This window comes from Bipolaris maydis, assembly GCF_028858645.1.
Source record: "Bipolaris maydis strain C4 unplaced genomic scaffold PSV08scaffold_9, whole genome shotgun sequence".
NCBI classification, from domain to species: Eukaryota; Fungi; Ascomycota; class Dothideomycetes; order Pleosporales; family Pleosporaceae; genus Bipolaris; species Bipolaris maydis.
The window spans coordinates 1,229,955-1,254,659 of NW_027093865.1; the positions used below are offsets into that span (position 1 = coordinate 1,229,955).

The 24,705-nt window shown below is 52.2% G+C and overlaps 8 protein-coding genes across 8 annotated transcripts; 3 read left to right on the top strand and 5 right to left on the bottom strand.

Moving 5' to 3' along the window:
- Positions 1-155: 155 nt before the first annotated feature.
- Positions 156-2,077, bottom strand: PSV08DRAFT_204980 (uncharacterized protein). Its single transcript, XM_014228490.1, has 2 exons — positions 1,976-2,077; positions 156-1,927 (listed from the first exon to the last, which is right to left on the bottom strand). Exons 1-2 carry the CDS (start codon positions 2,037-2,039, stop codon positions 291-293), a joined length of 1,701 nt encoding a protein of 566 aa, XP_014083965.1. The 5' UTR covers positions 2,040-2,077; the 3' UTR covers positions 156-290.
- A 141-nt stretch (positions 2,078-2,218) lies between these two features.
- On the top strand, positions 2,219-3,029 carry PSV08DRAFT_309683 (RNA polymerase, subunit omega/K/RPB6). Its single transcript, XM_014228491.2, has 3 exons — positions 2,219-2,327; positions 2,403-2,690; positions 2,745-3,029. Exons 1-3 carry the CDS (start codon positions 2,284-2,286, stop codon positions 2,899-2,901), a joined length of 489 nt encoding a protein of 162 aa, XP_014083966.2. The 5' UTR covers positions 2,219-2,283; the 3' UTR covers positions 2,902-3,029.
- Positions 3,030-3,263: 234 nt separating this feature from the next.
- PSV08DRAFT_372144 (trna exportin) lies at positions 3,264-8,317 on the top strand (the record flags this gene model as incomplete). Its single annotated transcript, XM_066093216.1, has 8 exons — positions 3,264-3,525; positions 3,578-3,798; positions 3,853-4,044; positions 4,097-4,284; positions 4,864-4,881; positions 4,940-4,975; positions 5,143-7,751; positions 7,803-8,317. The coding sequence occupies 8 exons, from the start codon at positions 3,264-3,266 to the stop codon at positions 8,315-8,317; spliced, it is 4,041 nt and encodes a 1,346-aa protein (XP_065948932.1).
- A 332-nt stretch (positions 8,318-8,649) lies between these two features.
- Positions 8,650-9,950, bottom strand: PSV08DRAFT_309720 (HIT-like domain-containing protein). Its single transcript, XM_014228494.2, has 3 exons — positions 9,806-9,950; positions 9,292-9,754; positions 8,650-9,238 (listed from the first exon to the last, which is right to left on the bottom strand). The coding sequence occupies exons 1-3, from the start codon at positions 9,938-9,940 to the stop codon at positions 8,775-8,777; spliced, it is 1,062 nt and encodes a 353-aa protein (XP_014083969.2). The 5' UTR covers positions 9,941-9,950; the 3' UTR covers positions 8,650-8,774.
- Positions 9,951-10,604: 654 nt separating this feature from the next.
- Positions 10,605-12,126, bottom strand: PSV08DRAFT_392638 (uncharacterized protein; the record flags this gene model as incomplete). Its single annotated transcript, XM_066093537.1, has 3 exons — positions 10,605-10,814; positions 10,864-11,907; positions 11,956-12,126. 3 exons carry the CDS (start codon positions 12,124-12,126, stop codon positions 10,605-10,607), a joined length of 1,425 nt encoding a protein of 474 aa, XP_065948933.1.
- Positions 12,127-14,224: 2,098 nt separating this feature from the next.
- Positions 14,225-15,593, bottom strand: PSV08DRAFT_48268 (thioredoxin-like protein). Its single transcript, XM_014228496.2, has 5 exons — positions 15,498-15,593; positions 15,349-15,427; positions 15,193-15,233; positions 14,670-15,108; positions 14,225-14,439 (listed from the first exon to the last, which is right to left on the bottom strand). Exons 1-5 carry the CDS (start codon positions 15,529-15,531, stop codon positions 14,355-14,357), a joined length of 678 nt encoding a protein of 225 aa, XP_014083971.1. The 5' UTR covers positions 15,532-15,593; the 3' UTR covers positions 14,225-14,354.
- Positions 15,594-15,717: 124 nt separating this feature from the next.
- Positions 15,718-17,124, top strand: PSV08DRAFT_392646 (uncharacterized protein). The gene is made up of 2 exons (XM_014228497.2): positions 15,718-16,062; positions 16,205-17,124. Exons 1-2 carry the CDS (start codon positions 15,966-15,968, stop codon positions 17,053-17,055), a joined length of 948 nt encoding a protein of 315 aa, XP_014083972.1. The 5' UTR covers positions 15,718-15,965; the 3' UTR covers positions 17,056-17,124.
- A 987-nt stretch (positions 17,125-18,111) lies between these two features.
- On the bottom strand, positions 18,112-21,553 carry PSV08DRAFT_204991 (uncharacterized protein; the record flags this gene model as incomplete). The annotated part of the gene is made up of 5 exons (XM_066092049.1): positions 18,112-20,566; positions 20,995-21,008; positions 21,055-21,076; positions 21,306-21,431; positions 21,502-21,553. The coding sequence occupies 5 exons, from the start codon at positions 21,551-21,553 to the stop codon at positions 18,231-18,233; spliced, it is 2,550 nt and encodes an 849-aa protein (XP_065948934.1). The 3' UTR covers positions 18,112-18,230.
- Between the last annotated feature and the right edge of the window lie 3,152 nt (positions 21,554-24,705).

The window sequence follows — 24,705 nt, forward strand, 5'->3', positions numbered from 1 at the left end:
GTTTCAGGAGATTACTGTTGTAGATTTCCAGGTGGCAGAACAAGGTGCAGAGGAATATATGTATATATGGAATCACATATATCTGTACAGATGACAATGTGTAATTGAGAGTAGTGGAGCTGGAAACTTTTTAGTAAAGTGAAAGAGTAAAGTCAACGCATATTCATACAACTTCATTTAAAACCGTCTACAGGGGTATCTCTACGTGTCATTAAACATATCTTCATGCTTCCATCATGACAACAAGTTCGGGTGAGACTGAAAAGCAACTGTCAGAATCCCACAGGTACCTAACCGCGAGTAACGTCGCTATTATACTGCTCCACCGGTGCAAGCATATCCCACTGAAGCTCTCCCTGAACATCAACAGCTGGCGGCAAACCGCCCAGCCCCATCCCCAGATCCATCTCCGCCTCTTCATTAGCAAGCGAAAGGTGATCAAACTGCTGGTTGAAAACGCCTCCTCCACTCCCCAAATCATGCAAGCCCTTGGCACCAGGCTCAAGACAAGGCAGCACAGGCGTAGTAGTACTATTAGTGAAATACGGGCCGGGCGTCTCTGGCATACTGGGCGTCGCCGAATCGACCCAGAAATTCGTCGATGCATCAATGCCACCGATCCAGAACTGGCCGCCAGTCGTGGCATCGCGCTCTAGAATCCTTTCTTCGATTTCTTCGTCCTGCATGTTGTGCTCGGCGCGCAGGTGGCGGCGGAGATCGCGATCAAGGTAGAAGCGGTAAGCGCAGTTTTTGACGAGACAAGGCACCTCCCGGTCCTTTTCGTAGCCCACGCCGGTGAGCATGGTGAGCATCGATGCTGCTGGTTTCTTCTTGGATTTGGCGGCTTGTCGCCGCTCCTTGCGGTTGCCAAGGCCAAGATGTTGTTTTCGGATGTGCTGGTCTAGCGAGGACTTTGCTTTGAACAAAGCTCCACATGCATCTTCTCCGTTCCAGGACTTGAGGTCTGCGTGTTTGGAGTTTTGCACGGCTTCTGCTGTACACACATATTTGAATTGCCTGTCGTGAACACTTTGAATGTGCACTGTGAGGTTGTGCTTTCGGTTGAATACACTCTCACACCCCAGCCTCGGGCATGGGTACTGTGGCTGTTCTTGTGGGTCGCCATGGACAGTGTCGAAATGTGCTTTAAGTGTAGATGCGTTCTTGAATTTCTGGCCGCATTCCGTGCATACCGGTGGATGACACTCGGTTGTATGTGCCTCCAACTCTTCTTTGGTTGCAAATGATGGTAGTTGTATTGAGTCTGCAGACTCTGTCTGCACCTTGCCTTCGCCATCTGTGCCCACACATAACATGCAGAAATGGCCTTGCTCTTGCATCTCGTTGTGTGCTTTATGCACGTGCCGTTGCAATGCACCCTCAGTCTGGAACCCGCTTGCACACTTCTGACCTGTTTTCTCGTCTACATGGGCACAGACATATGGTTTGACTCCAAGGTGCTGACTCTTGACATGTGCTTCGAGTACCTTTGCCTTTCTGAATGATTCACTGCACGGTGGATATTCAGTGCAGTAGAATTTGGACTCATGAACACCCCTGTGCCTTTGTAGCCTGCCATTGGATGTGAAGCTTTTCCCGCAATCCTTCCAATCGCATACAAATGTTCGTTCGGTTTCCGGGTCGCTGTGAGCATTTTTCAGATGGCGCTGCAGATGATCCTTGCGAGGGAACGTCTTATCGCATCCTAATTCGGTACAAGCAAATGGCCGTTCCTTATTATGGCTTCGCATGTGTGTTTCGAGACGGCATGGTCGGTTGAATCGTTGGGAGCACGTAGGGCAGACATAGTTCCACTGCCGGCGGGCTTCGCTCTCTGCCCTCGGTTTCCCATTATCGGTGTAGTTGACCTTCCAGTCAGCTGAATCGTCAGAAGCGTAGTCCAGCTCCGGGATGTCCGCCGCAGCACCTCCGAACATGTTAGATTTTAGACACTTCGATGTTGTGGTGGCCATACCTATTCGAGACTTTTTTGTAGTGGGGGAATTGTCCTCATCCGTGACCTTGCGCTTCAAGGTCATGGTTGTGTCGAGGATTTGGCGAAAAACTGCTTGTAGATGCGGAGGGTGTTAATTGAAATTCAGGATCCACTGTATTTTGGACGCGCCAAGATTTCACGCGCTAGTGCCTGCGCCGGCTGGGACAAAGTCCAGAGCTTTCTTTCTTTGCCTGGCGCATCAGGTACACCTCACCGCAACACCGTCCACGCGCAAAAGCACACCCGTTTGAAAACCCACCTTTTTTCCCACAGATTTTACCGCGATCATGTCTGACAACGGTGACGACTACGATGGCGGTGCTGGAGACATGTACGTGCATCTATTTTCTCAGTCGCAGAGTGTCAAGACCTGAATAGCCCAAGTGAACACGGCTGACATAAACAGCGATGAGCCTCTCATCGAGTTCGATGAAGAAGCTGAGCCCGATCTCATGGACGACGAGGACGACCACATGGGCGGCGGCGGCGAGGACCCAGACAACGCCGACCCCAACGACGACAACGTAGTGGTATCCGGCGACGCCAGCGCGGCAGCAGCAGCCAGAGAGGCGGCCAAAAACACTGTCACGAGCGAGAAGGACAAGAAGGTTCCCAACGACAAGCGCACAACCACGCCGTACATGACCAAATATGAGAAGGCGCGTGTGCTCGGTACAAGAGCGCTCCAGATCAGGTACGCGCAGGAATTTGGGACGCCTTGGACGCAGCAAAACTAACATATTTGTAGTGGAAACGCTCCGGTATTGATTGACGTGGAAGGTATGACGGATCCTCTGCAGATTGCTGCCAAGGAATTGCAAGAGAAGAAGATCCCGCTGGTTGTACGGAGATATCTGCCTGATGGTTTCTACGAAGACTGGACTTGTGAAGAACTCTTGACATAAAAGGGCAGTCTGTTGTGTTGCATTTGGCATGGAGTTTGATTTGCTGGTGAATTATCGGGCATATCGGCGAATGGAGTCTTATCTGAGTGGTTGCGCAATTATATCCCGAATCTCATCCGATTCCCGTTAAGTCCAAGCCTTCTCCGCCGCATATATGCGGACCCGCGGATCTGATTCCTATAACGAGCCAAAAGACTAGAGCAAGGTGGGGTAGCTAACGTAGCTATTCATTCCCCCCGCACTAATTCCAGGCACAACGTCACTCCATGTGGCAGTTTACAAAACTTCTAAATGCCCCTCGATTTGCGTCTGTATTCCAACCTTCTGCACCGCGTTTTCCCTACCATACGTTACGATCCAACATGTCTTTCGAAACTACCGCCACCATTGCCTCGTTTGGGGGTAAGCTTCTCAAGCTTAAGCACAAGTCTGCAAGCACAAACACAGACATGGAGCTGAACATGTTCCTACCGCCGCAAGCGCTCAAGTCCGGTGCAAAAGTGCCTGTACTCTTCTACCTCTCAGGTCTCACATGTACCGGCAACAATTGCTCAGAAAAGGGCTTTTTCCAGCACGGCGCAGCTCAACACGGCATTGCCGTAGTATATCCAGACACTTCACCAAGTGTGTAGACACTACAGCAAAATCCAAGTACCTTGCTAACCCACCATGTTAGGGGGTCTCCAGATTGAAGGCGAGGATGAATCGTGGGACTTTGGCACTGGCGCAGGCTTCTACGTAGATGCTACCAAGGATCCATGGTCAAAGGGCTACAACATGTACTCGTACATCACCAAGGAGCTTCCCGATGCGCTCTTCTCGTCTTTCCAAGAGCTGGATTCTAGCAGAGTTAGCATTACAGGTCACAGCATGGGAGGTCACGGCGCGTTGACACTGGTAAGTCGGACATGACGCGGTATTTCAACTGCCGGTACTGACCCCTGCTCCTAGTTCCTCAAGAATCCCGGCAAGTACAAGTCCGTCTCCGCATTCGCGCCCATTGCCAATCCGATCAACTGCCCATGGGGTCAGAAGGCATTCAAAGGATACTTTGGCGAGGATCAGCAACAAAAGTGGAAAGAGCATGATGCCTCTGAGCTTGTAAAGCAGTGGAAGGGTCCTCTGGAGATCCTCATCGATGTTGTACGTATCTCGAATTGTCAGGTTTGAGTTCGTTTTTGCTAAGATATGCTAGGGTACCGGAGACAACTTCTACAAGCAAGGACAGCTGCTACCAGAGAACTTTTTGGCGGCAGCCAAGGAAGCTGGCAACGATAAAGGCATTCAACTCCGCATGCAGCCCGACTATGACCACAGCTACTATTTTATGGCATCATTTGCTGATGAGCATGTTGCTTGGGCGGCAAAGCACTTGGGAGCGTGGTAAGTCAGTGATTATTGGTGCTACCGCAGACTGCTCACGATCGTAGAAGCGGCGCAGGCTTTAGAGAAAAGCTATAGACCGGTAATAACATCAGTTTGGGGTTAGGATGAGTTGGATGCGTGTGCTTGCTACGATCTAGCGAGGCCCACTATTGAGCATAAGCAGACACTCGATTCGCAGGAAGCTAAAGTTCCTCCACTAAACATTCACAATAAAGACTTTTTATAATACAAATGCAGAAGCCCGCTTGCAGACTGTTTTAGCCTTGAATTGATATTTCAAATTGCGTGATAGCCCTAGCCACGTATAGTCCTGTAAGAGGCCACGCGATCTGACAGTGATGTTGGGAAAGCAACGTCGGCGACTAGTTTTGTGCGCACGTGTCATTCGGTGAAATTGGGCTGAGGACATCCCACCATGAAAAGCAGGCTTGGCACTCCCACTCCAGTCATTGCATAGCTCTTTTCGCTCACCACGCCTCAACAAAGAATCTGGTTTACTCTTAATTTTCTCATACCAATACTGCTCTCTTGTGGATTCGAGGCGAAGCTCGAAATACGTTTTTCACTACAAATTAGCCCTTGCACACGCCGTACGTCAGCCCCTCGTGCCCCGCCTCTCTGCCTTCACCGCTGTAACGCTTCCACGATGCAGGCTTCACGCCCTACTCAATGACCCAATAGCCGTCCAGTCGCTTGAATTCCTCTTTCACCAACTCCGATGCGCACTACATAATCTAGTCCATATCCGCTCCTGACTTGTCACCTAAAACCTACCCGTCTGGCATCGAGCAAGTGGAGGCAATGGAGGAACAGGTATGTGTGCCCGATTACCTTACTCGACCAAATACCTTGCAGGCATGCTGATATGGTCATCTTCAAGGTCGAGAATGCCATCCAGATCGCCGCCAACCCGACATCCAGCCAGGAGGTGCGCGGCCAAGCTATAGGGTACCTGGAACAGCTACGCTCAGAAGGCTCCGCATGGCAGGCAGCCCTTTCGCTCTTCACGCGCAACCCTCGCGCCACCGATTTCGTCCGTCATACCTCGCTCGATCTTGTCAACAATGCAATCCAGGAGCATCGCCTAGATGAGCAAAGCACCACATACATCAAAGACACCCTCATGAATCATATCCGTCAGTCCTATGTGCCTGGAAGTGGGGCTGCGGATACAAGTCACATTCAGAACAAGCTGATGCAGACTATCACATACCTTTTCGTCGCCTTATACCCGTCTTCATGGCAATCTTTCTTCGACGATTTCCGCGCCCTGGCCGGTGACCAGGCTGCGATTGGTAGCGTCAATACAGCTACAACGTTCCTATACCTTCGTATGCTTGGCCAGGTCCACGATGAGATTGCGGATCAATTGGTCACACGTTCGGAATACGAAAAGAAGCGGAACACAGAACTGAAGGATCTCATTCGACAGCGGGACGTACAAAAAATTGCGGCTTCCTGGCAAGAGATCCTCGACAAGTGGCGAGAGACGGATCTTGGGCTCGTGGAGATGTGCTTGAGGGCTATCGGACGTTGGGTTAGCTGGATCGATATAAACTTGGTCGTGAACCAAACTATGATCACCACTTTCCTGGAGATGGCTGGTCAGCAAGGTATCGCTGACCCTGAGAGTGCTGCTGGAAAAGTGCGCGATGCCGCCATCGATACCTTTTCAGAAATTGTTGGCAAGAAAATGAGTCCATCAGACAAGATTGAGCTGATTACTTTCCTGAATCTCGCTGAAGTTGTTGGTCAACTCATCAATAGTCCAGCTCTGGCTGAGTTCCACAGTCCAAATTACGACAACGACCTTGCAGAGACGGTCGCCAAGCTTGTTAACAACATTGTTTTTGACATTGTCAAGATTCTAGAAAATGAAACAGTCGAAAATCACATTCGGCAGCGCGCAGACGACCTCATTCGAATCTTCACGCCGTATCTCCTACGTTTCTTCGCCGACCAGTACGACGAAGTATGTTCCACTGTCATTCCATCCCTCACAGATCTCCTTACCTTCCTACGAAAACTGCAAAAGAAGACAGGGTCTGTACCCCCACAGTACGCCGCTGTTTTACCGCCAGTCTTGGACGCGATCATTGCGAAGATGAAGTATGATGAAACAGCATCTTGGGGTGAAGAGGGCGAGCAGACCGACGAAGCAGAATTCCTCGATCTCCGACGGCGTCTTCATGTTCTACAACAGACGGTGACTGCCATCGACGAGGCATACTATATCGAAACGCTCAGCCGCCTAGTGAACGGAACATTTGGACGTTTGTCACAAGGGGACCAGTCATTGAATTGGCGCGACCTTGAATTGGCCCTACACGAGATGTTTCTGTTTGGAGAACTCGCCATGCGGAATTCGGGACTTTATGCAAAGCGCGAACCTTCTTCTGCGGCCGCTCAACAGCTTGTTGTTATGATGAACAGCATGGTAGAGTCTGGCCTTGCAAACTATCCACACCCTGCTGTTCAATTACAGTACATGGAGATTTGCGTTCGCTACTACCAGTTCTTCGAGCAGAACCCTGGACTCATCCCCAAAGTTCTTGAAAACTTTGTCAGTCTTACCCACAGTGAACACCTCAAAGTTCGCTCAAGATCCTGGTATCTTTTTCAACGTCTAGTCAAGCATCTACGAGCACAACTGGGCAATGTTTCCTACGATATCATCCAAGCAGTCGGAGACTTGCTCACAATCAAAGCCGAGCTGCCCGACAACTCAGAAGATGAAATGTCGTCTGACGAAGAAGACCAATCTGCGGATGCGCTGTTCAATTCACAGCTGTACCTTTTTGAAGCTGTTGGATGCATCGCCTCGTCAAGTACTGTTTCAGTAGAAAACAAGAAGTTATACGCACAAACCATCATGGGCCCATTATTCGAGGATATGCAAAAGACCCTTCCCCAAGCAAGGAACGGCGATGAGCGGGCTATACTACAAATTCATCATATCATCATGGCTTTGGGAACGCTGGCACGCGGTTATTCGGACTGGGTTCCATCGAACAACAACAGCGCTCTCCCACACAGTGAGGTTGCAGATGAGTTTGTCAAAGCGTCCGAGGCTATCCTCGTCGCTGTCGAATCGCTGAACTCGTCTAGCTCTATTCGTCATGCCGCGCGCTTTGCCTTCTCACGTATGATTGCTGTTCTGGGCTCGCGATTACTACAGCAGCTACCATCATGGATTGAAGGCTTGTTGTCACTCAGTTCATCAATGGATGAGATTAGCACATTCCTCAAGGTTCTTGGTCAAGTCATTTTCACATTCAAATCAGAAATCGCCGGCATCCTGGATAGTGTCATGAGTCCAGTCTTGCAGCGCATCTTCACCGCCTTAGCCGTGGTCCCTTCGGGCACAGACGACGAGATCCAGCTCGCTGAACTTCGTCGAGAATATCTGAACTTCATTGTTGTCATTCTCAATAATGGCCTCGGGTCTGTGCTCGTTAGTAATGGTAGGTTGGGGGACATGGAAAAGTTGTTATTTCATCGCTGACGTTCCCAAGCAAACCAAGGGACTTTCGAGCCCATCATTTCTTCCATTGAGACATTCGCACGGGACACACAAGACTACCAAACTGCGCGCCTTGCAATCTTTGTACTCATTCGCATGGTCTCTGTCTGGGGCGGACCCGACAAGGTCGGACCTGGCGCAAATGCCACACCTACTTCGCCAGATACCACACAAGCACCATTGCCAGGTTTCGACAACTACGTGGTAGAGAAGTTTGCGCCGTTGGCATGGTCCATCCCAGCATCTCCAGGTTTCAACGCTAAAGATGCACAAGCGCGACAAGTGCTGTATGAGACGGCGAATCTCCAGCACGAGATCATCAAGAAGGTTGGTGAATCATATGCGGAGCGTCTCAAGGGCGACCTGAGCGGCATGGGTATTGGCGAGGATGTTCAAGATCAGTATCTACGCACGCTCGCAGGCTCATTTGAAGGCCCAAAGAAGGAGAAGGAATGGCGTAACTTTTATACCCAGTTTGTGGATCGCATGCTTGCAAGCAGGGCTTAGGCACCTTGGGAGTCCTATTGGTTGTGTCGGCCCAAGAATCACAGGAGATGGTCGAGGGTTACGGCGTCAATCAACTGTAAGTTCTGGGAAGGCATCATTCTGCATGGTAGCGGGCGCGAGGAACAGCTTGTTTTCTGCTTGGGGGCATCATAGCCTGATTATTTTGTGATAACCCTTTTTTTCATGTACTGTTCAAAGCTAGCTTGCGTTTCGTTTTCCAGAAATGCGGTACCCAATATCAAAAAGATGGAAATTTTTGATTTTTTTCCTAATCAAATATGGGTCTTGATCTGGTTATAAGAATTCAGTGACCCATCTTGTTTTTGTTTCATGTTGGAGGAAAAGAAATAATATGCACTATGAGAAGCAACCCACCGTCATACTCATCTAATTTTTTTTCTCGCTTTCTAAATTGCTACTGGGTATTTCGCACAACCAACCATGAGAAACCTATTCGTCATATATTTGAAGCACCGAACTTAGCCGTAGCGGCGGCTTTGGGAATGCCGATGCCAGCGAGAATAGAGTCGAGCAGTCCAGGCTGACTTCTCAGCATATCCCACTCGCCTTGGTTCTTGACCATCATGGTACCAGCTAATGTCGTGCCATTGAGTGCGACGAAACCAATCTCACTGCCGTCGTCGCCGTGGAGCATGGTACCTTCTGCACGGCGGGGCAGGATGACCATACCAGCTGTGGTCATGGCAAGATTGTAGCTAATTGGTAAATCGCCGTTTTCGATAGGATGCAGCGCTAGCTGATCTGGGTATGACGAGACGAACGCCTCGATCGACGCTTTTGCTTCTTTGTAGAGCCGGTTATACATGTCAAGTAGCTGGGAGCCTGAGGGCTCCGAATCGAAGGCCTGGGCAAAGTGTGTGAAGGGGAGCCGAGGGTTTTGTAATAGCCCGGATGGGGTGTCTGCAGTTGCGTCTTAGCTGTTTCGAAAGGGGATGGTGTTTGTAAGGACTTACCTGGTGGATTGGCTTCCTGGCGCGATAGGATTAGGTCTATGAGCATGTTCCAGCCATTGGTCTTTTCGGGGTCGCGCATACGTTCTACCGGTAGGAACTGAAGGTGTCGGTGTGGCTGGGACGCGCCGCTATGCTCTCCCGAGTTGAAGAAGGCGAGAAGGCGCCTTTGTGATCCGTCTCCCTCCCCGTGCCATGCCTTTAAGCAAGCGTATGTCGCTTCCAGATCATCTTGCTCCAACACGTGTGTTTGCTTCTTGTTTATCTTTGTGGCGAGAATAAAATGCTGAGATATTATCGGGAACTTGTTGAGTACGAGGAAATGCGTCGGGTTCGTGGTCGGAATGTCAATGAGGTGTAGTGCTTCTGGCGGGTTTTCGAAGGGGTCAATCTTTTGCTTGGGCGTGGCACCAGCAAGTTTCGGTAGAGGCTTCTTTGCGAGTGATGGGCAATAGCGCAATTGAAACTAAGTCTTCATGAGCTCTATGTTTGGCGCAATGGCTTGTACATGACTTGCGGGAATGCCGTTTGACGTGCGGATGAGTGCCACGTCTGTTGGCGAGAATATCAGGTCTGATGAGGCTTTTGCAGCTTCAAATTTGCGCTTCACAATGCTCGGAAGAGCTTCTGCTAGTTCGAGTGACATTCTCATGAGGCAGGGTGGAACAATGCAGATGTGGAAGGTGGGGATGGTTTAAGCTTTGGGTTCGGAGTTAGCGGTACTAGGAAGGTACATACGTAGCGCGAATGTCAACGTCACACTTCAGCCCTAGGTTCTTCCATCATCATCAACCTACTACTGGCCGACGAACCGCTACTACCATCGTTACAAATGCCCATGAAAAGCTGACTTACAAATGTCTTCTAGCACTTATTGCATTGTAAAAGGGTATAGTATACAGAATCCTGCTCAATAAAACTTCCTGTGTGGCAACCTCCAGTCGCCTCGCTTTGCAGCTTTCCCATCTATGCAGTTGGGGCTGCCTTGCACCCGCAGGATGATAAGGGGCGAAGGCTTTTAAAAAAAATAAAACCCGACAAAATGACAATACATGGTGGTACAAACCGCAAAGCAAAAACTCCTGACAAGACAAGATGGGAGACACGCCAAGGGGTTATCGCTGGGCTTGCAACAGCCCAGTGCCTCGCATCATCGTGCTTACTGCCTAGCAAAGGCAAAGGGGCTTCAAGAAGCCTCAGGTTGCAAAGCCAAAAAAAGAACCCTAGAAATCTAAAAATAATCCGGCACCCATCAAGTTTATCACAGACGTGTGCCGTGTTCGACACGGCCTCAATCGTTTCGGATCTGCCAGCGATTACTCGCAGGTCGAATTCAACTCCAGCCACTTCCTCTTGCAAGTTGAATTACCAAAGTGGTATGATCCGCCATTTTCTTCAATATAGTCGGCGACCTTCTTCCAAGAAACTTTCATGAGCTTCTGCTCCATGCTCAACGCGGACGGGTTCTGCAGATTGCTTTCGATGCGCTTCAACTCCTGCCGAACGGTCTCGTTCAATAACTCGGTCTAGAGAAGCGTTAGTAAAGCTTTGAATAGGTGGTTGGGACTTTCTTACATCAAACGTTTTCCACACAGGCTTGCGCACACGGTCCCTCCGGTCCTTGGTCAAGGAGCGATAACGTCCCCTCAGAGTGGACTCTGCGGGATTCTCCCCGACCAACTTCTTTTTGATCTCTTTGTATGTCTCACCCCTCTTCTTACCCTCGACGAGCATTCGGTCGTTGCGCTCGCGTTGGGCTTGTGTACCAGCCCTACGAGGGACTTGGAATCTAGGCTGGATGCGATCCTGGGTGAGTGCAGCGTGCGACTCAGTCCCTAGAGGTGAGTGGGACTGCGTACCCCAGATATTGTCTGTGGACGAGAAATACTTCGGATTACACCACGGAGACGTGTCCTGATTGATGGCATGCGAGTAACAATGCTCAGGCGCAGATACCAGGCTCTTTCGGGGAATCTGGATAGTCTGTCCTCGTCCAGTATGACCTGTGGAAGGAGCAAGGGACAAGCCTAAACTACCATTCATTTGCGGCATGCCACTGAGTCCGGCATCAGCATAGTAAGTTTCGGGTTTGAGTGACGGCACGACTGTATTTGGAGAATACATCGGAATTGTACCCCAGTTGCAACTTGGTGAGGCTTGATCCGGGATCGACTCTGGGCTGTAAGAGTTGTCGAACTCGTCGCTAGTGGAACTCTTCGGCGATATGGATGTACGCATGGCTCCAGTAGGCAAGATGGGGTTTGCTCCTTGTGGCAGCCCGTCCAAATGAGCCAGCGCCCTTGTCGCCGGCACGGCATACCCACAACCTTTGGGGATGGCATCCTGGGCGGCAAGATGATTGTACATCAGGTCGCTGTTCTGGCCAAACTGGGAGTCTGATTGACGTAAGATGTATGGCTCAACCTGTTGGATGACCTGGTGACAGTCAAAAGAGGTTGAGACACCGGCTGCGCCACTCCAGCTGCGATCCGATGAGTATGCCATGCCGGGGCTCGAGCCTACGGGCGCGGTGCTTGATGGTTTGACATCGTCCGCTGACGCCGGCTGCAATGGCCAGGGCTGACACTGCATGTAGCTGTCGGATCGATACTGATCTGCCTGCATCGTCGTCAACCATGAGGGCGCTCCAATGCGATAGTCACTTACCAGCATTGACTGTGTCATGGCGAGATCCTGATGGCCGCTGCTAAAATGAGGCAGGGCTGTTGAGACTTGGTCGATGCAGGACAAACAGGGCTGCGACAAAGAGCAGGATTGACGGAACAGAAAATGTTCGTCTATGTTGTAGCGCTGGGCAAGTGCTGGAGCGGTCGTCATGGTTGCGCGTGCGACAAGCGCCTCTTATGGCGATGACCAGGGCGGATACAGTTACAACGCGTGCCGAAATCGCAGTGAATATCTAGTCAGGCGAAAAAAAAGACTGCGATGTTCGGTGCCTGTGAAGCGTGCGTTGCTGGAATTGCGGGGTGGCGTGGATGCGTCGAGGTCCACAGGTATGTTCAGCATTCACTGCGTGACGCCGCTTCATTCGCTCAATGCGGTCGAGCGTCCTACAGGCGGTAAAATTGCGGGACTTTGAATAGTGTGAAGACCTGCCAAGCCGTGCCAAAGACAGCAATGGTAATGCAACGCGTGGGCCTTTTGGTGTGAATGGTCGGCATCAAGTGCAGAAAGGCTGGCTCTGGTACCTATATGGTACAAGAGGAGGACAGCGCAAGGCACCTAGTCGATACACATCATTAGCTCGCTAACTGGAGGGAAGATGTGTGAATGAAGTTTGCCTAACCACGAACTGCCACAAGATGTCAGAACAACCGAAAGATGGACAAATGCCGTGGCAGTGGTCCCATGAGCAGATACAAACACTCTAGGGTATCTTCTGGCGCACTGTGACTCGTGGGACGAGTCTCCTGGACAGCGAAGAAGAAAAGAAACAAGAGTAAAATGACAGCTGAATCGTGCACTAGCAAGACAGAGCGCAGAGACGAAGCCGAAGCCAAGCAATGAAACAAGTCCAATTACATGAGAGTGCAGGCATGGGGGGTTGGTTGGAGTGATGGTCAACACGTTTATATTGTAAGACAGTTCTGAGCTGCTGCGCTTGGAGCTATGAGACTCGCGTTTGAAGCACTCAGCACCCAGGTCTGATGCCCATGTCCCATTATACTGTGGTGGGCGGAAAGACAAGGGTCTAGGCTGTCGGGTAGACCCGCCATAGCCTGTAGTCACAGAGCCATGAAGGCTACGCAATAACGTGGCGGAAATGTGCAGCAGTCAGGCTGTGAAGTGAGCTGTATTGCCTTGTTCAGCACACAGAGGCAGAAACTGCAAGCAATCCTGACGTTGCTCAGAAAGTGGCACTGTTGTCCTGGTCCACTGACATCTCCAACGTGGCTAGCTGCGGACAGGCAAATACTGGCAATTTTGCAGAGATATGGACTCAGCCCTCCCCAGCAGACGGCTGGAAGACCTACGATTTCGATGGCTCAAACGTCGGATCGATCAAGGATTCGTTCGTCTAGGCCTAACTGAGCTGGCGGGAAATGTTCTACGTCGTCTTGTTTGGCTGATGCGCAGAAGCGAACGGTTGACTGCATGACCTGGCTTGGCAGCAAGCAGTTCCGCCAGGTATACCAGTGGAAGAGCAGACCAGAGGCCATGGCATCTGGAGATGTAGGTACGTATGACTTCTGATATCATGGTGTACGCCGGGTGGGCGGTAGCCTTGTGCGTACCAGACATGTCAAATATGCTAACATGTTACACACGAGACTTGCAATCACCTTTGGATCGGCACATCATCCCCCGCGGCAGCATCGCTACTCTTGTCCATTACAGCCTCATGCTTGGATTTCTGGTTGGCCGGGGACCGTAAAGCCTAAATGCGTATCTATGAATACCTAACCCGATGCCGACGATGCCCCTCTGTACTTCGACGCCCCACCATGACTAGACCATTACTGCCAGGTTAACACATACATATATGTATACCGTTCTGCACTCTCACCTCCCCTAGTACCGCTATACCACGGCAAGCTGCAGTCTCACGGCCAACAGTGGCCAACGCGACGGGTGTTGTACAGAACGTGTGAGACATGGCCCTAGCATGCCCAGCATGCCGTCTCGGGTGGCGTGCGGCGCCACCTTGACAGGTCGCGGAGACTTTATCTTGCATATTATTGCATATTTCTGGGGAAGTTCGTACCCGCCTCCGGTGGCCACACGATCCACTTCACAGCGCAAGTGGTGCACAACAGCGACAGTGCAGCATGCATAGGCAGTGCGAGGGTATAGGATCCAGAGAGAAGATGTATACACAGAGGCGAGTTAAGGAGAATGCCTGAACAGAGAAAGAGGGACAAAGATGCAACCCTGAATAAGAAGGAGCAAGTCTGAGATGAAAGACATTTGAACTAATGTCGCAGAATTGCCTGGATTCACAGCTATCACAGCCCGCCATGCGGCTTCGCGCCTCAAGCACCAGCGCCCTATCGTGATTCCACCCATGCGCCGGCCAATCCACAGGCTTTGCAGAATACTCTACATCAGATCTTTGCTTTCTGATCACCAGGCGGCAGCAGTTCAACGTCCTTCCACGGCAACCCGAGAAACTCCCACATGTAAGCGAACCTAGACAGCACATCTGTTAGCATACCTGGCAGCTCTCTACTGATCGTCTACCATGTTTCATAACCCACGCTTTTCTGGTTGCACACTACAACAGCCCTTGTCCGGGGCGGGAGCCTTGCTAAACGCGGATATACCCGTCACCGTTCGGCTTTCCCTATCACCCCGCGAAGGAGCATACAAAGTGCAGTAAGGGGCCGAAACAACGAGGAGATGGGCGAGAGGACACTCACCTGTCACTACCAAAGAAAGGTTCTTCCTCCCCTTTCGAGTTTCGTACAGAGAACCATGGACAGCCAAACGCGCCTCGATCAAGCGCTTCCTTTGTATTGTCGTTGAGACGCTGCTTGAATGGCACGCTGCTTGCATTTGCTAATACTTCTCGGACTTGATCTTCCTTCAGCCGCAGCTGAAGCACTTCTCCAAGGACCTCTGGTTTACTGACATCTTTATGGGTCTTCCACATAGCAGCACAGAGGTCGAAGAAGATGCTCACATAATGCTCGGCATGTGCCTCTTTCACATAGCACAGCGCCCGTTGTGGTAGCAAGGACACGATGGGAAAAAATGGTGGGGTGCTGAGGTCGGGCACTCCAAAGTACTCTTTCGCTCGCTTGGTATCGTACTTGCTATACTTTGCCTTTGCCTCGAGGGTCCACGGAGGCTTGTTGCCTAGGTCTCAGTGTCAGCACTCATTTTATCGGCATGGACCAGCCTCTATGGGCGCTGATACGGCGGGGAATGGGCAATGCTTACCGCTACCGACATTAATGCCGCCTAAGAAGACGGGTACTATACTGTCAAAAGCTAGTCAGCCATGCACTTACTTTTGGGGGAGGCATGAAGTCGTTGGTCATGTTTAAGGCCGTCGAATCAAGGTAGTTTCGCCACGGTGCCACAAGATAGACTCACTCGATTTCGATATTGTGTGCTTCGAGAATCGATCTGTTCCGTTCAAGATGAAGCAGAGCGAAGTATGAGTATGGTGATACTACGCGATGCGCAGTTAGCATGTGACGTTGAACAAACCAGTGTTCCAGAGAAAGGCAAGGCATACTTACCGCAGTCTGAATAGCACGTAATCTTGCCCGACATTTTTGGGATTTCTCTGCTTTCTAGTAACGACGAATCAGCTATTAATCGCAACGAAGTAGATTCCATCACGAAAGTTATGAGCATCGCCCGTCGGTGTGACGTGACCCTGGCAGTCTTGGCTGCCGAGGTACATCAGCGCTTATTATCAGTAATCATTGCCCACCACTGCTACTCCACGACTCCGCACGCGTCAAACGGTAAATGTCGATGCCTCGGATTGGTGCACGACGCGTAACTATTGGAACTTTGGACAATTTGTCCAATCTCAACACCGAGGCCGCTCGCATTTAATTGACTTCTGATTATAAATCTGGTAATACACTGACTCTATGTAACGGTCACTTGCCCATGTGCTGTTAAAGCAAAGGGCACAAGCTTGATATCCGGTCCATCCTCAGTAATTAGTGTTTAAGGCAAGCAAAAGAAGAAGAACCATGCCAGTCTCTACCAAGCAAGTCGCACTCGTGGTCGGCGCCTCTCGAGGCATTGGTCGCCAGATTGCTATCGATCTGGCAAAAGATGGCTACGCAGGTAAGGGAAAGCAGAAATACAACTTCAAACCGGACAAATCTCGAACCACCAAGATCCAAAAGGGAACATGAAAAAGAGAAGAAGAAGAAGAAGAAGAAGAAGAAGAAAACACCAGCTAACACACAACCACCCCCCCACACAGTCATTGTAGCCGCAAAATCCACCTCGGACGCCTCAGCCACGCACCCCTTCCCCCCCGACCCCAACTCCCTCGCCTCCACCATCTCCACCGTCGCCCGCGAGATCCGCGAAGCCGGCGGCGAAGCCACACCGGTCCCCGTCGACACGCGGTCCTATGCCAGCATTGAATCGCTCGTGGCGCGCACAATAGGCACGTACGGGCGGCTCGACGTGGTTGTGTACAACAGCGGGGCCATCTGGTGGTCCTCTGTTGACAAAACGCCCATGAAGCGCTTCCAACTGATGCAGCGCGTCAACGTCGAGGGCGCATACGGCGTCGTGCAAGCCTGCCTGCCGCACTTGCAGCAGCAACCCCCCACCGGCGAGTCCAAGGGCCGCATCGTCATCATCAGTCCGCCCATCTACTCGCGCTTCTTCCGCGGCAAGACGGCCTATGCCATGGGCAAAGTCGCCATGTCCGTGCTGACTATCGGCCTTGCTATGGATTTCTCCCGTCAAGCCAAAACCGACATGGCCGTCACTAGTTTGTGGCCTGCGACTGCCATTCAGAGTGCCGCCACCGCCAATCTGCCGGCCGATGAGGCGAGCGACTTGCGGACCCCGCATATCTTCTCCGATGCGCTTAGGGAGATTATCAAAGCCCCCGTCCAACAGGTCAATGGGAGGTTGTTGCTGGATGAGGATTTTCTGAGGGAGAGAGGTGTCACCCAGTTTGACCGGTATAGTCTTGTGCCGGGGACGACGCCGAGGAGGATTATGCCCCAGGAATTTCCCGATTTGAGGGTGAAGGAGCAGGATGACGAGGGGAGGAGGATGGATAGTACGGTTTTGAGGGCTAACGCGAAGTTGTGAGGGGTTTGGGCGGGTGGTGTAGTGCAATGTGTGGTTGTTGTTGCATTTTTTTGGTTTCATATATGGCTGAACCGATGTAGAATATACGCGAGAAGATATACGCGAGAAACAAGAAAAAAAAAGATTATGCTTTGTTGAAAGGAAATAGTAGAGAGGGGTGGCCATGATATGTATGTATTAGCTTTCCCCTGTTACATCCCTTATGTCCACATCCTCCACTATGCTCGTTCCCTCTCCCTCACCATCACCAACCCATCAGAAAGTGCATCAACCAAAATTCATTATTAGACACCCTATCCAACCATTTTACTTATATCCGAACATGAAAAACCTCCCTCCCTTCAACCCCATATCCCAACCTCGTCAACAACCCAAGGTGGCCAACAAATTACCGTATTCCGAGTCGATTTATAAAAAAAAAGAAGATGCCTAGCTAAACACCATGCTCGCTGAAACTCCACGAGAGAAGTCCTCCAAACCCTTAAAAAACGGCAACAAAAAACACCCCCAAAAAAAGACAAAGCCAATACTAATACAGGGAATTGATTCAACTTTCGCAATACACATGCAAACTCAATGTCCATTACTCAGGGTTATCTTAACGACAAAAAACCCCTAAAACCCCAAAGTTCCAGAGTAGGAGGAGAGAGGTATATACATAGATAGACATGCTCAATTAGACCAGAAAGTTTTTTTTCTCTTGGTGGTGGTGGTGGTTGGAAAGGGGGGGGGGGGAGAGGGGAAATCCTTCATATAAGAAAGGGTATATATAATTATCGAGCAAAGTAGCGCGCGCTCAGACAGACAGGCAGACAGACCAGACCAGACAGAGAGAAGAAAACAGGATATGGTGTGAGTGTGTAATCAACAACGTCTATCTGGAGAGGATGATTGATGATTTGTGGAGAGGGCGGGAAATAAAATATGCTTCGCTTTGTAAAACATATGCCATGCTGATAAGATTAAAATGCGCGACGAGCGTGCGTGCATGCGTGCGCGCGTACCAGGATAAAAGACAAACGGTTTCTCCTAATCGACCGGGGAAAAAAAGGGACCAAAAAATTCATGCATGAGGTATCGGTTTCTCGCAATCTCTCTCTCTCTCTCTCTCTCTCTCTCTTGTAAAGCAACAACGGTTGCCTGCCTTTGTGGACAGGAGGTGGTCCATCGTTCATCTAGTATAGACGTCCTCGACTGGCCTGGCTGGCGCGGCTGGGGGAAGTCCGACTTCGCTCATCTTCCTCTGGTACATCGCTCAACCTCGTAGGATGGTGATGTCTCATACCCACCCATTCGTCGCCATAACCATCGCCACTGTAGTCCGGCTGACCTCCAGCGGTAGCGTAACCCTGACCATGTGAAGATGACGCACTTGAAGTCGTTGCATAGTCTCCCTGAGATGTGGCAGCTGTGCCGTAGTGCTGCAGATGCTCAAGCTCACGTCGACGGGCGTCTTCTACGTCGTATTCGTCAGAGACAGGCGACTGGATAGACCGAAATGGAATACGGCGACCCGAATCATCGCGGACATAGTTGCCTCTCTCGTCAAGGACAAAGTCGACATCAGCCTCGGACTCTTCTGCTTGAGATGTAACATACGATTGTACATCCTCTGGCACACCGGATTCCGACTCTTGGTGCAAATACGACGCCGGTTGCTGGTAAAATGCCTCAGGTTGTGACATAGCGGGCTGGGTAGGAGTTCGCTGTGCTTCAGACGTGTAGTACGGATACTGCAGAGGAGCTGGAGATAGCGCTGAATCTCCAACAGAGCTGGCACCACCGGGTCGCGAGGAGGTATTCGAAGCCGCGCCTGACGGAATATAAGTTCCTTGGGACAAAGGCGCAGGCATATCAGTCTCCCGCTGGCCATGGCGGCCACCCTCAGTAAAGGGATCAGTATCGGTTGGCGATTGAGGACCCTCTTCGTAGGAATAGTGTTGCTCAATGCCAGACCCACTCTGTGCACCGCCGTAGGTATCATCACCATGGCCCCTTCCTCCACGCCCCATGTTCTGCGCCATTGGAACCACCTGCACACCGCCAACGAGAGTAGGCTGACCCTCCCTCAGCGAAAATGTGCGATCGCGCTCCTCTTGCTCCCGTCTGCCAAGCTCTTCCCACGCCCGACGAGCTTCCTCCTTGGAGATTTGCAACTCGCGCTTCATCTCCGACACGGCCCGCTCCGCATTCTTCTTCTCAGTGGCCATGCGCTCGAGATTTGCCTCAGCCTCAAGACGCAATTCGCGCTCCGCATTGATCTGCTCTGTTAATTGCGCCTCGCGCTCCTGCGCCCTTTCCTGGTCCTGGCGGTGCTCAAAGAACCATCTCTGGAACTTGCGCTCCGAGGACGCGCGCAGCCGCTGTAATTCCACCACGGCATGAAACAGGTTCGCACCAGCAGCTGAGAGATCGGTGATTTGCCGCGACAATTGCTGGGCCAACGGCTCTCTGCGAACCTCGTCGGTATTCTGCTCGAGTCGCCGGATCCAGTACGAGGTCAGGCCTTCCCAATGCGAAGAGAGGGTTTCCCAGCGCTCAAAAGCATGTGGAAAATTCGACGTTGTTGATTCGCGGGCTTGTCCGGTAGCTGAACCTGGCGCAGGCGGTGCGCGCGCCTGTGCAGCCGCCGATGGTCCTGGTTGTGACGAGGTTGGAGGAGCAGAAGGGCGCCTAGCATGGCCCGCGCCAGGTGGTCTCCTGCCTGGCTCTGCAGTAGTCGGCACGCCGAGATTCGCCTGAGTAGGCCGAGACGACTGCTGGCTTTGCGTAGCGGCTCTGGGCCTCGACTGCGACGCGCCCGTTGTTGCATCTTGTGGGTCGTTCATCGTGCCCTGGGGTGGAAGGGGCCGTTCGGGCTGACGCGGTACTCCCCCAGACGATGCCGGATATTGTACGTACTGATCGCCGGGTCTCGGAGCTGCTTGAGGCTGCCTCTGGGTTCCGGCTTCTGTTGTGGGTGCTCCAGCTACACCAGAAACAGCTTGAGCTCTTCTTTCCGCGCTGGCTCTCCTGCGTTCCTCCTCTGCGGCTTTTCTTTGTTCCTCCACTTCAGCCCTTTGGCGCCTAGCGTTCATGATCTGCGTAGGGGTGCGGATATTGGAGCGATCGACAGGCACGGGACCACCAGTTGTACGGGCCCCGCCATTGGCAGCGCGCCCACTCGTCAAGTCTGACATTTGGGCGTTCTCTTCAACAAGGTCCGGGGTAAATGGATGTGGGACGCGAAGCGCCTCTTCGAGCACAAAGCGTATTGCTGATGCAGTACGCCGACTGATTCGAAGGGCAGGATGAGGTTCGGTAGAGTAAGGGCGAGGTGTTTCGAACCGAACACGCTGTTGCTGCTGGCCCGGTTCGGCCGACCTGGCGCGCTCAAAGTTTGGCGTGCGGCGGAGGCTGTTTGCGACACTGCCGGTGGAGCTTGAGGCTCTTGAGCGATTGTGCTGCGTGCGATAGAAGGCTTCCGCTTGCTCTTGGCGTAGCTGGAGCGAGGTACGATATTCGGGAAAGGCTATTGGCGCGTTTCGGTCGTGGTCTCGTGAAGATGAGTCGTGAGAGGGAAATATGTTTGCGGGCGGTGATGGGCCGCTGGACGTCACCGTGAAGCCAGGGACCAGCTCGCAGGGCTCAATTACCCTTGGACCGTCGAGGAGGCACCCGCCGGGTTGGAATTAGATGCGCCAACAATGGCGGCGGCGGGTACTCGAGAGGGGGGGGGGACAAGCTAAGCGGCGCACGAAGGGCTGCTTGTAGCGGAAATGCACGAAGGCTGGCTGCAAAGTGTGGGATTAGACACAGAGACTGGGGGGATTGCTGACAGAGGAGCCATTGCTGGTACGCGGCCTGGGGCGAGTGTACGCGCGAGTGACCGGGAGGTTGGGGGGGAAAAGGTGAAAGGGCTGGGAGGTGGCTGGGAAAGCATCATGAATGTCGACTTACACCTCTCACCGACACTTGGACAAAACAGCACAGCGAATTGCGCGCGGATGCAAAACGTACGAGTCGGTTCGACACGCATGCGCTGAGGCGTCGTTGCAAAGCAAAGGCGCGCCAGTTGGTGCCCCGATATGTCAGGGTTTTTGTGTTATGGGCGAAGCCAAACGTCGCCGGGATTGGAGGCGGACCTTCAGCCGCAGCGCTCGGAGGCGCGGCGCCCGGAGAAAGCGATATCGAATAAAACGAGTGACTGGGGAAGACAACAGGGTGGGATCAAGTGGGCATCGAAGGCAGGCAGCCGAGCGATGGCGGACCTTTTGGGGAGAGCGGCGGCTGGTCGAGGGCGCAGAGGATCACCGGGTGTGCAGCAGTAGCAGCAGCAGTAGCAGCAGTAGCAGATGCGACCGAGGGTAATGGAACTTGGGCCAAGTGGAGTCGCGCTGGCCGGCGTGCAGCGCAACAGGCATGCAAGGCGACTCGACGGCTACGCGGGGCGAGTGGTGCCCTGACAGCAGCCGTGGTGCTCGGTGACGGTGACGGCAACGATGGATTGCCAACTCATCGTGCTTGTTGTGCTAAGCCGGGCGTGGAGGACATGGGGGCGGTTTGGCCAAGGTACAGACAGCGCAAGACGGAAAGCGGAATGGCCAGGTGTGATGTGATTAGCGACCGCCACCAGCAAAGCAGGGAACAGCACCGCCCCCGTCCGGCTTACGTACACACGTGTGTAGTGTAAGTACTTGGAGACACAGCTCCGTATATATGTGCCTACGTAGGAGAACACAGCGCAGCAATGCCCGTCTGCATCCTCGCCGCAATTACCTCATCGCGCTTGCCCCCGCCCTCCCACACGCGCCTGCCCAATCGGCGGCCCTCCGTGCGAGCAGGAAGGAGCGGCCCGCGTCCACTGGCTCCAGACCAACCGTCACACCCACTGCTGTACTGTACCTCTCCTCTAGCCGTCTACATATGCGCCCGTATGCCCTCCAACGGCGGCTACGCCTCACACCGCACGGCTCCCTTTCATCGGTACAGCGTCTGCAGCCATGCACTTCATGTCGGCTCCTGAAGCCTGCATGCGTGCCAGCAGCACAGGTCCACCATAGCTAGCGCCAATACGGTAAAGCCTGCTATTCTGTAAACACTAGGAATCCCATGTCGGATGCGCCAATTAACCCGTTGCCTATCATCTGCCTCAAGCACACGCGACACCCTGTGCAAGACTCGAAGACTGTGTGTTCCATGCGTCTTGGGCAATTGCACACAGACATAGACACAGGCCAGAAACCCTTCCACTGCCACAGCGCCACCCCCCAATCACAATCTCCATGCCACCCAGGTACTGCGAAAAGCTCTGCATGTCCATCCTAGTCTCGTGAATCCTCCATTGTTCCCCCATGGTCCCGGTTCAGTCCGTCCATCCATCCATCAGTAGTTGCTCCTGGAAAAAAAAGTAGACGAGAGACAATCAAAGGGCACATCATGCTGTTGCCAGCAAACCCTCCACATGTCCCTCACTCCCCAGCGTCAGCACCGTGGTAAAGATGAAATTCAAACACCCGCAAAACAAATAAAAGTCAAGTAATTCCACGCCAGAATCAAACCGTTTCGCCAGAATCAGAACGCGAGCCAGAAAGCCAGTCCAAAGATCGTCTTACCTTGTGCTTGAAGCCGCCCGTCTTGAATACCGTCTTCTCCTTAGGCGCCGTGCTGTCGAAGCCGTTGGCTGCATAAACATCCACAGGGCTCACATTGTCGAAGCTGCTGTCCGTAGATATCCCCGACTGCACCGTGTTGGCGCTCTCAACCAATGTCAGGCTAGCACCCATCCAAGCAGCATTACTGTACGTGGCCGAGCCGTCGACCGTAGGCATCTTGAGAGAGTTTGGAGACACTGAGCCGGCAGCTGGCGTAGGGGCATCAGAGCCACAGACTGATACGTCTGAAGCCATGCTCAACGGTGCATCGACGGCTATCAGTGAAAGTGATTTCGAAACGGCAGGAGGGTCTTCCCCTTTCTCGATAATACGGTCGATAGCATCTCCCAAGTCCTTCATCTGGAGTGCCGTCTTTGTCAATGGCATCGGAGAAGGCGACAGCTGTCCATTGGCTGGGGTCGAGAGGCCAGTCTCCTCGGAGGCAATCTCGCCATGGTTGTCGCGCTGATCGCCATGATCATCAAAGACTCCAGTCCAGTTGGGCCACTGAATTAAACAGTGGGAAGTGGCGTTGTTGACCATCTTGCTCCACCTATTATGTGGACTAAGTGGGGTTTTGGGAGCTTGTAGGCCACTATCAATGCAGTCTTTACCGCAGGTCAGCAGGGCGATGCGGGAAAGCTCATGCTCGAAAGGAAGGTAATCGACAACAAAGCCGTCAAGCTTGAGGCACCTATGCAGCAATTTTAGTGATGGCTTATATGTTTTCTTTGAGACCAAGCCCACTTACCAGAGTGGAAGTGGCTTAGCTTCCTCTAAACCTGCAGCGATACGTGCTTTGCGCATGCAGAAAGCATCAAGATATTCACCCATGCCGAACGAGTGGTGCAAAACACCCTTTCCTTCAATGCCCCTAAAATTTGCCAAAGCCTTTGGTCAGACAAAATCATCTTACTCAGGGCTAGAGAATTCCAACTTACTTGTACTCCTTCTCATTGGAGTCCTGCTTCGGGACTGTCAAGCCTACCACATCCTCAGCTTTATGCCAGTGCGTCGCACGAACAAGCGGCTCAGCAGCCATCTGCAAGTCAACAACGCGCACGCCGCTCTCAGACACATTCCTAAATATAGTTTCCCAAACAACAGACTGCATCGAGTCGTGCATACGGAACAGCCGGAGTTCCTTAAGTTCGGTCTGCCGGACAAGAGGCCGCATATCCGTCTGCGTGATGTACGACTTGTACTCGATGTGGCCATCCTGCTCAATGCGAACGGGCTGGCCGAGATCGAGAACGAGCTTTGTAAGGGATGTGGGGAGCGTCTCCCAGACCACGCTCATGAAGGGGATGCCAGCGATCCATCTATGTCATGTCAGCAAATCACTCTCCAGATAGTGAAGAGAAAACCCACGTCAATTCCTTCAAACCAGGCATCTTCTCAACCATCTCCGCAATCTCTGCTCCCGCCTCCTCCCACTCCCGCTCATACTTGCTCTTCCCATGACACTCCTGTAGCATCAGCACCACTCTCTTACCCCAACAATCCCCTTAACAGAGAAAATAAAACAAAAAACACTTACCTCGCGCTCTCCATCCCCCTCGTCTTCCTCACCATACACAGCGCTATTCCACTCCCCAACAACATACATCTTCGTAACCGACGCACCCAGCTCCTCACCACGAACAAGATACTCCTGCACAACCCCCTCCACCCACTTCACAGACTCAACCGACTTGCCAGCATCATCTACCCCAACATCAAGCACGAAGCATCCCTCGCCCTCGGCATCACGCTCGAGAGCGACATCCAAATCGTACGCTGTGAGATTCGCCTCGAGTTCCGCCATACTCGCTTCTTTTTTTCTTTTCTTTTTTTCTTTTTTCTTTCGTAGGTTCCGTGATATGAACGTAGGTTGCTACGTAGGTTCGTAGTGTACTTCAGGTACGTGCTGTAGCGTAACGTTTTTTTCTCTTTCTCTCTCGTAACGCTCAAAAATGTGTAGTTGAAGTAAAGTAAAGGTAGTGTTCAAGGTGTGTGTGTATGTGTGCGTGTTTTG

Excerpts from the sequence above, each read along its gene's own strand:
- PSV08DRAFT_204980 (XM_014228490.1), bottom strand. The coding sequence starts at position 2,039 with ATGACCTTGAAGCGCAAGGTCACGGATGAGGACAATTCCCCCACTACA. Across the intron at positions 1,928-1,975 it reads TACAAAAAAGTCTCGAATAG|GTGCTGCGGCGGACATCCCG; the intron begins GTATGGCCACCA and ends ACATGTTCGGAG.
- PSV08DRAFT_309683 (XM_014228491.2), top strand. The coding sequence starts at position 2,284 with ATGTCTGACAACGGTGACGACTACGATGGCGGTGCTGGAGACAT. Across the intron at positions 2,328-2,402 it reads GATGGCGGTGCTGGAGACAT|CGATGAGCCTCTCATCGAGT; the intron begins GTACGTGCATCT and ends TGACATAAACAG. Across the intron at positions 2,691-2,744 it reads ACAAGAGCGCTCCAGATCAG|TGGAAACGCTCCGGTATTGA; the intron begins GTACGCGCAGGA and ends ACATATTTGTAG.
- PSV08DRAFT_309720 (XM_014228494.2), bottom strand. The coding sequence starts at position 9,940 with ATGAGAATGTCACTCGAACTAGCAGAAGCTCTTCCGAGCATTGTGAAG. Across the intron at positions 9,755-9,805 it reads GCACGTCAAACGGCATTCCC|TTTCAATTGCGCTATTGCCC; the intron begins GCAAGTCATGTA and ends ATGAAGACTTAG. Across the intron at positions 9,239-9,291 it reads CCAGGAAGCCAATCCACCAG|ACACCCCATCCGGGCTATTA; the intron begins GTAAGTCCTTAC and ends ACGCAACTGCAG.
- PSV08DRAFT_48268 (XM_014228496.2), bottom strand. The coding sequence starts at position 15,531 with ATGTCGGGCAAGATTACGTGCTATTCAGACTGCG. Across the intron at positions 15,109-15,192 it reads CGGCATTAATGTCGGTAGCG|GCAACAAGCCTCCGTGGACC; the intron begins GTAAGCATTGCC and ends ACTGAGACCTAG. Across the intron at positions 14,440-14,669 it reads CCTTTCTTTGGTAGTGACAG|GTTCGCTTACATGTGGGAGT; the intron begins GTGAGTGTCCTC and ends TGTGCTGTCTAG.
- PSV08DRAFT_392646 (XM_014228497.2), top strand. The coding sequence starts at position 15,966 with ATGCCAGTCTCTACCAAGCAAGTCGCACTCGTGGTCGGCGCCTCTCGA. Across the intron at positions 16,063-16,204 it reads GGCAAAAGATGGCTACGCAG|TCATTGTAGCCGCAAAATCC; the intron begins GTAAGGGAAAGC and ends CCCCCCACACAG.